We start from the raw sequence: 9,488 nt of genomic DNA on the forward strand, positions 1-9,488 counted from the left end.
TTCCTGACTCACTGACCTGACCCACGTGTGCAGAACACTCAGCAGGTGAGCTCATGTCTTCCAAACACACAGAGGAACTGAAAGGAGGGATCTGTAACACCCCCATGTGAGAAAGAGCAAACACTGATTGCCTCCAACATGGAGCAACCCTTAGTATAGAACTTGAGTATTCCACTTAGCTCTTAGCTCAATGGCAACATTTCATCACTGCTCACACTTATTTAAACCTCAGATAAGTTACCTTCCTTCAAATCTACCTGAACCAGCCTCTGATTTCTCTGTTGCTATGACTGCTTGCCACTGGCAGCAGAGGATTTGTGGCCTCACATCAGCCAGCCGTGGTGTCAGGCAGGAGCACAACTGAACACCGAGAACTAGCCAACGAATTAGGAACGACCACGGCCACTTCTCACACAGCTCTTAGGACAGCCTGGCATGACTCAGTCCTTGTACTAAACTGGGCTTTTCTTGTAATGATCAGCAAGGACTGACAGCTGGATTAGAGATGCCAGAAGAAACCATCTGACTGATTTGCTATTTTTCATTTTTTAAAAAAGGTCAAACCAAGTCTAGTTTTCAGCAGATATTTTCTGTTTTGATTCAGTACATGCACAAATAAACTTACTTACAAAGCAGGGGAGCAAAACCACAATTAAGTCCACAGGTTTTTTAAGCTTAAAGATGAAAGGTCATACCTACATGCATGTTCAAAGAAACTGTAGCATAGCATAAACTCTGGTTTAGGTGATTATGCTTTAAAAGAGTTCACATAATAAAGGTAATTGGCAGAAGACAGAGAAAGACACTTATGAGCTTTCTTGTTTTCCAAAAAGTCGTTTACACTTACTGCTCCTGGAGGTACTACACCCTACACATACAGTTTTCATGAGCAACGTCATCCTCTCAGTTTAGGATACTTCTGAGAGGTCCTGAAAGACATCACTAATTTAATGCAGATGATGTGCTGAACAAGATAACAGGAACATTACAAACCTAAAATGAGGTGTTTAATTTTGTCATGAGGTTAAGTCACATATGCACCTGACACCTAATTTCTTGGCTTCCATAAATGTAAGTAAAGTCACCAGCTCTCTTATTTACCTACTTACTTAGCTGTGTGACTAGTGTCCTCAGAATTGTCAATAAATGGATTTCCATTTAGATGCACACCTTATCAACTTTGCTTCTCACCCTACATCAAGTCCCCTAGAGACTTCAGAGAATTTCACAAGTTAAAATCCACAACCATGCTCTAGGAGTATCTTCTGTCAGTATTTTTGGAGCATTGTCAACATGAAAATAACTGGCTACAGGAAACTAACATTTAAAATAGTGGTCCCAAATAAAAAAATGCTTCTACTTGTTCCAAGGAAAACTCCATTTTTCAGCTGTCTGTACATGAAACACAAATCACACTGCACGTAACCACACATTCACATGGACAGCATTAAAAAAAAACCACAAGTGTCCACACTGCTGTGGGTCACACTATGTAGAACATTAATCTGTGCCATTCTAGAGAGACAAGCAAAGTTCAAAACCCAAAGGCTCCTATTTAATCATGACACATCCTGGAGCCTAAGAGTGTCATCGCAGACCAGCCTAAAGGTCCTGCCTCTCCCAAGGAAATGCTAGAGAAACACCACAATTTGAGCAAAGTAATAAGTGGAACCACATAACACCAACTCCTGAAGTAAAAGTAAACATGTCTTATCTCTTCCACAGACAGATGGGGGTTTTGCTTTTGATCATTTTAAGTTATTTACATCTCAATTTTTTGCCTTAAGGTCCTTGATTTTCAAACAATTCTGCTAATCTTACAATCCAGAAGTGTATTTCTGAAGCCTCTTAGAGCATTCAAAAACCAAACCTCCCCATTGTACAGAGGAAAAGGCTTCCATGAACTTTATACTTGGCAGATACTGACGAGATAAGATCTGGACTTCTCATTCCCAAGTGTTTCCTCAGTTATACTTGGTACTTAGAGAACTCTGGGAATATCCTGTTACACAACAAGTCAAGACTGACAACAAGCAGAATCTCTACCCATCTTATTCATGCAGTTGTATTAGTAGCTTAATGTCAAAAACACCATGCTAAAAAGCTACTTAATTTCCTCCCTTTTGACCCCCAACAATTTTTTTTTTCTTTAGAGACCCACACATTAATATAGTAGTTTGAGGGGTAGGTTTTGCTCTCAAAAAACAGATAATGCACACTGTGGTGGTTAACCAAAGATGCATTTTTGAGAGAAGAATTCTGTTCACACCAATATGCTTCACTGGTAATATATTAACAGGCTAAGAAACCAGAAGATACAAAAGAACTGTGTGCCTTTTCAGAAAGGTCATTTTCCAAATGCAAATGAAAGGTGATTTGCCCAGTCCACACTCTTCTCCTTATACAAATATAAATCCCTTTTGTCTTAAGCATTGAAGGTTAACTGTTAGACAAGAAAAACTACCACTCAAAGTTCTAGAAGTAGAATAGTAAAACCAACGGTGCTTATATTGCATCTACAGCAAATTAATGACTGCCAAAGCAGCCATGTAAAATATCTATTTTGTGTTTCTGTGCATATATTGTCTTCCAAGTGAACAGTAAGTGGTTTGCTGTTGAAAAATGTGAATAGGTCAGCTTCTAAAACAGTCTAATATTAAATATACTGCAACTGAGCTACATGCCTTCAGACATAAAGAAAACCATGTGTTCTAGAACAAAATCCTAATCTGGGGGGAAAAAAAAAAAAGAGATTAGCAGAAAGAAGTGAATTGTAAGAGCACAAAGGCTAAAAATTAAATTTTGGGAGTTTATTATATTACAGTTTAGGGTAATGTTACTGTACTATAAGAACTAATCAAGGTATCTCTAAGCTAGTGACCATCTTCCTCACTCTCCATGGTTTTGATCAATGAGTTACCAAACAGGGTGGGGAGAGGAAATAACAAAACCAGACACTGATAGGAAGGTACAAGCACAAACTGTTCTCTGATTCTCCCCTTTGAGCACTGCAAGCTCCAACAGCTTTACGAACAGAACAAAGTACAGCATTATATCAGACTTCTCACTTCAGGAACAATTCTGCTTTGGGAATCCTTGCACTTGAAACCAGGATGAAGGTTTTCAAAATAAATTGCACTTAGTTTTCGACAACAGATGCAAGTTTAAACTGTCTTCGGGATACGTGAGCAATGTTTCAGAGATGATAAACAAGGGGAAAACGTTCACCCAGCTAAACCCACCTCCATGTCGATGTTTGCAGACAGGCTGTAAAACACAACACACACAGGAGCAACGCCCTCTCATTTTGTCAGTGAACAGCAAAGTAACAGTGATGTCTGACTTTTAAAAGGCTCAGTGCAGAGTTAGTCACCGTGGGGTGCTTTATTTCCCTCCCGTCCAAAAGCATCTCATCAGGTTGATGATTATTCAGTGCCAACGAGGACAATCAAGTTTGAAGTCAGACTGGTCAGCAAAAACCTTACAATTATCTTTCCTACCTAGACTCTCCAATAGTAAATTGTTACAGTCTAGTTTGGCAGGTCTTAAAAGTGTTAAAGATTCACGACAGAAACCATACTGTTGTCAGCTGTAGTATTTTCTTCTGTAAAAACCCAGTGTTTTCACAGGTTTTGAAGTTTTACAATTTCAAAAGCAGAACAAAAAGGACCAGAGAGCTCAGAGAAAGCTTCTTTACACACAAAGCACCAGAACATGGGGGGTTGCCAGACATATTTTTCACATGCATTTTTTAATAGTTTTGTGTCAAATATTAAGAAATTATTAAGCCAAAGCAACTTTTTTTTAAACACCAAAATCTGGCTCAGGATCTTCAGCATTACAGAAGTGTATCAAGAGAGACAAGCCCTTCCATCTAAGGTGCAGAAATACTGAAGAGCCTCCAATATGCTCGGTTGAGGCACACAAAAGTTTGTGGAACATATAAGAGTGGAGGTTGTTTGTTTTAATTAGAAACCTCCTTTTGTGCCAGACCGTGCAGTTCTTGGAATTCCTTTATCTATAATGCATAGGACACAGATGTGGATTTCAGCACGTTTTGTAACAAGAGCACATGCCAAGAACCATTAAGTAAGAACGTCAGACTCCACAGGACGCCTCTTGTCGTGCTCCATCTGTTTGGAGCTTCAGCCCACCCGCCTGCCACGGGCTGTGAACACGGACTCTGAACATGCTCTGCACCTACACCAGCCCCTGAACACGGGACAGAAAAGAGCAGCCAGGCTGCACAGCAAGTACTGATTTAAGGCAAGGTGTGCCAGGCAGGCAGCTGGGGACACTTATTCTTAGCAAGCTGTCATTTTGCAGGGCCCTAACTAACCCAGGAGGTGTTACAAATCAAATGCAGCGAGCTGACACTTCTCATTGTACATATTAGGACTGCCCCACTAAGAAGCTGAACTATTGGAGAGAAGTGCTCTGATGATTTCACTCCTGAATTATGTAAATGATTTTAAACTTTCACACAGACAGGACAATACACATAATCCCTAGATTTACACATGCTTACAGATTTCAACCTATAAAATTTAAGATGCTTGAAAAAAATCTGACACTTTCTTTGATTAGAGCAGCTGCACTGTTATTACTGGAACTAGTTTCACTGCAAGAAAGAATAACCAGCAACATGCAAGGGAAGAATGTAGTTTCAGAGTAGCTTTAACCAGCCTAGTCATAAGCTCAGGCTGAAAACAATGCTGGTTTTGTCCTGCAACCTTCCACGCTCAACACAGCACTCATCTAGCAACTACACAGCATGAGCTGCTGCAGTTCACTGCAACCAACAAAAGATCAAATTCTGTCAATGCTCATTTTCATTCGGGTTGACAAAACAACCAGACTCACCCTGTGGCCACAGGGCAACTTTTGGACCCTGTGGGAAGTGAAGGAGCAGAGGGTGAAGGGCAGGATGGCCCCTCGCAGCAACAGGCCAGCGAGATCTAGTTAAGCATAGCATGAGATGCCAAGGATAACTGATACGTGGTGACTGAGTCTCTCCAGTTCTGTGATGAGACAGGCATTTTAGCACATCTCTCCATCTCAATCCCTCACACAATGACAGCGGCTCCTTTTTCCCCACAGGTGCAGCAGCAATTTACAGGCCTTTAAACTGGAAGAATGCAGGAAAAAATTCAGCATCAGCAGCAGTTGAACATCAGCAGCAGTTGAACATCCCTTGTCCTTCAGCTGGAACCATCTCGACAGGAGAGCAGGCTACAAACAAGTCAAAAAAAAAAACCTCTCCCAAAAATGGCCCTTCTGATTTGAAGATTAGGCTATTCTTCCACACAACACGTGGTGGTATTGCTACTTAATTCCATCTGATGAACTGCGATAGTTTCAAGACAACATGTTTGACAGCAGGTTGATTAGCAAACAAGAGGGTAAATATTTTTGTCCTTCATGCTTTTAGTTTAAAAATTGTATTCCAAGAACAAAACACAATCTAGGTTTACAAAGTATACACTGTTACATGAAACAACACCTACACTCTAAACCAGATATTCCTGACAGCAATCCAATCAACACAGAAGCTATGGCTTCAGCCACACATTCTCACATGTCTAGTAATTCTTGGGGCAGCTCGAAATGTCAAACAAAAAAAAAAAAAGTTTTAAAAGTAGAGTAAGAGAATGCCTTGGAAACTACCATGAAAGAAACAGCTCCCATCTGTAAAGTAGCAAAGGCTGACAGAGACTAATACCTACCTTCAGGTCACCTCCCGAGTCCCCCAGACAGTCTTTGTCCAGCTTAACCTATTTACAGTTATACTCTAATATCAGAACCAAGGAATGCTTACTGAATCTTTGACCTGTACATCTTCTGCTCATTGCAAGGCTCTAAAACGGGGGTTTTCTGTACAAGCAGAAAACTAACTACTAATACCTAAGACAAACACATCCTCCCGTGGACCGCTGCAGCTCTCCCTTCCAACACTGATGGATGCTGACCAACTTTACTGGCAACAAACCATGTACTTAAACATGAGGGTAGAGAGTGTTGCAAAGCAACACAGATGGGGGAACTTTCATTTTTAAGTGAGGAGGGGAAAAAAGTTAACAGATTACAGCAGACAGTCTGCTCTAACAGATTGCAAGTACAAAATGGCCATCTACTTTGTATTTGGGATGCTTCACATCTTTGCTTGGCACAAAAGGATGGTCTGATCTCATCCATACCAGGCTGTGACTGACAAGTACTCAGCGTGTTTACTATTAAATACTGTCTCAGCAACTGATGTGTACACAGTTGCTCAGACCTTACAAATGAGAAGAATGAGCAATCAAAGCAGACTAAAAGTCAAGCCCAAGCTCTACTTGAAGTTAACAAGGTGGGCTTGAAAAGCTATTCCCACCATTAGGGACTAAGAACTTGACAAGATTTACCACTCCGAGGAGTTTTCTGAGACTCTAAAAGAAATTACTATTTTCTTGTTGGTTTTGTTTAGGAAAAAAGGAAAAACCCTGCAGTAAACATTCCAAAAACTGTTGCAATAGCCAGTGTGTTTAAGAAGTAATAACGACCTGTACCTACTACAGCAACTACCCACTGACACAAAACTTGAAAATTAAAAGATGTTTTAATTATGTGCTTCAAGTCTTCTGCTTCTTGACATAAAGGAGAAGATACCCAATTACTACAAGGTATTTCACAAGTTCAGGTGCTTAAGTATAAAAGAATTTACAGAGCAAAGGGAAACGATTTCATTAAAAAAAAGATCAGTGCGTGGAACAGTGAATTTGAACCACTCCCTGTTTCCTGTGCATGAGTCCTCAAGACAATTCACATGCAATTAAGAATTCTAATTCTCTACTAGCTCCATTCCTTAGTTCCTTAAAGCTTTAACCAAACTCTTTTAGTGGAGTTGATGAATCCCAAATTGCAAAGTCTCAAACTGCATCAGAGGGCGGTTTGCTCGGGACATGCGTGTCAGGACAAGTCCCCACGTCAGAAGTCAGCAGAGGGCACTGCCACACACCTACAAATTAATATTTTGCTGCTCTTTTGGCCCTGAAAAATAGTAGGTCAGTCAGGGGAGGAGAACTGTGCCACAGCCAGAACAACTGCTGCTCCTTGCCATCAGCAGTCAAGACCACAGGTAACTCCTGACGGCTGCCCACACACAACGTAGGGACAGTGTGAGATACCCACAGCTCTCACAGACATGAAGTCACCACACCAGAATTAAAACGCTACAGAAACAAGGGAGAACCCGAGGTCTCCACAGCTACATAGTGGTTAAAAATATTTCCATGTTTCTTATGGCATTTGGGGCAAAGGCGGTACACACCTTCCAAAGTCCTAACACACAAGTCAGAGAAACAAAGTCACCGGAACAGGTATGTCTGGAAAGAGACCAGGAAGGGGAACAGATCAAAGAGGAAGATGGCATAATGGACACTGAGGAAAGAGGGCAAGAAGGACGCTCTCAACACCACTGAATTTAGACCTCTAATGTCACACCACATCTACTTTCGTGCTAAGTCTCACCTTCCGTTTCAACACGAATTTCGCTTTATTAAGCAAAGTTAAACAATAGTCTCAAAGCTGTCCAAGTTCTCATTGAACACTCTCCCCTTCCTGGGAAGTTGAACACTGGCAAACTATTTAAGTCCCACAACTAGGAGACAAGGCCACAAGAAGGTGGAAAGGATCTATAAATAATATTAAGGACTCCATTTTTAGCAAAAATAATTAGGGCACACAAGTGAGTGACCAGTGGCAACCAGGAAACCAAACTACATGGAACTGCACAGTACATTACCCTTTATTGCCTTTTGCAATAAATCTGTGGAGAGCAGCAGCTGTTCTCTTCATTCCCTGTGCTATTGGTTAGGCTCACAGAGACCTTAATCCTCAAAATGCAAATACAACCGTTAGAAATCCATGTCAGGGGAAAAAACCCAGCTATCTGTACAAGAATCTGGTCATCACAAATTGAGATGCTCAGCGTTGCTGTGATTTCCCTTTCAACCAACACAGTCTAAGTTGTTAAAATAAGAATTTTCTGGTCGATGCTCTTACATAAGGAGGCAGAAGCAGGTTCAGCAGCCCCATCTCATGTACAGAAAGTAAGCTTATGCCTCTCGCCTCTGGCGCTGTGTATTGCCCATGGGAAGACCACACTGACAAAGTGCACCAACAGCAGTTCTTCCCACAGCCTCTCTCTTCCAAACCGGCATTGTCCTTTGCCAATTTGGGAACACGATGCTCTACTTTGCAAGTTTCAATTACGTGACAAATCCCAAGGGGGTGGCAGCAAGAGGGAGGACTGCTGCTTATCTAGGTGAGTGGGCTGCAGCAGCAAAAAACCTCCGTGGTGGTTTGAGAGGGCTTCCTGACAACAAAGTTTTCAGATGAAATTACACCAGGCAAGGGGGGAATGTTTGTCACCAACGAAACATGGAAATCCTATTATTACACCCTGCTTTGGGTCGTACACTCCCGCCACATACTTTACACTAATTCGGATGTTTGTTGGACTGCTTTGTGCGCAGATTCGCTTCATTTGCCTGGCAAAACCTCACACGCAGCAAATCTCAGCTCGAGTGACCCAATAAGCCCTGGGAGCCCCGGTGCTACTCAGCAAGGAACGAGAGGAAGGCTGTTGCCCAAATCCTACTCAACGTTTATGAGGGAACATTATTCAAATGAGCGCAATAACCCACCAGTTTCACGAAGGAACAGCACAATGCCCGGGAAAAATACCGGAGGCTGCACTGCGGTTTATTACTCTTTCTCAAACAGAACTTACACAACGTGTAACATGATACCTCCCACCTGAGAAAGCTTTGCCTCTTTGGCTGCCAAAAACTCGACTTTACGAAGCCCAGAACACAAAGCAGACCAAAAAGACAAGACTGCCAGAGTACCTGTTCATCAGCTGGTGACCCGCACTGACCACAGACCCCCATCCCGCACTCGCCGCCCTTCCCACGGCCCTCTCAGCTCTGCCATGAGTTAGAGAGCAACCAGATTTCATAGGTTATGATCGGCCAAAAGCTAAAAAGGTTTATAGGTTACTTTACATCAATTTACAAGCAACGGTGTGACAGGCACAAGCAGACCGAGTTTGTCGGCTCTGCAGCCCCAGAAAACTCGCCCTTAAGAGCAGGAGACACACGGAGCGACCAGGAAGGACGAGCTGCGCTCGCCAGGAACCCGGTGCGGTTTTGCGGGAGTTTCTGGGCGCACAAGGACTCTCCGAGGCACGGAACGCTCAAGGGGCGCGAAGGGCGCCCGGCTGCGGGGGACCGCGGGAAGGAAGAAAGGGACGCCGCCTCCCCCGGGATCACCCCCCGCTGCGGGAGATGAGCCGCCTCCCGCCGCCCCAGCCCGGCACTCACACGACCGCCCGGGAGATCATCCAGGACACCATCGCGGCGGCAACAGCACGTCCCCTCACCCGCCCGGGCCGCAATGGCCGCGGCCCCGCCCCGCCCTCGGCATCGCCGGCTGCGCGCATGCGC

The 9,488-nt window shown here is 43.1% G+C and overlaps 1 protein-coding gene across 2 annotated transcripts in view; it reads right to left on the reverse strand.

The window, feature by feature from the left end:
* The window catches only part of REEP3 (receptor accessory protein 3), a 36,404-nt gene extending 26,946 nt beyond the window's left edge, over nucleotides 1-9,458 (reverse strand). For both annotated transcript variants that reach the window (XM_017826077.1, XM_017826076.1), the window contains exon 1: nucleotides 9,366-9,458. In XM_017826077.1, the coding sequence (XP_017681566.1) occupies nucleotides 9,366-9,397 (32 nt within the window). In that variant the 5' untranslated portion in view covers nucleotides 9,398-9,458. The remainder of the gene's footprint in view (nucleotides 1-9,365) is intronic.
* Between the last annotated feature and the right edge of the window lie 30 nt (nucleotides 9,459-9,488).

The sequence above is a fragment of the Lepidothrix coronata genome, unplaced genomic scaffold (assembly GCF_001604755.1).
Source record: "Lepidothrix coronata isolate B3197 unplaced genomic scaffold, Lepidothrix_coronata-1.0 Scaffold124, whole genome shotgun sequence".
NCBI classification, from domain to species: Eukaryota; Metazoa; Chordata; class Aves; order Passeriformes; family Pipridae; genus Lepidothrix; species Lepidothrix coronata.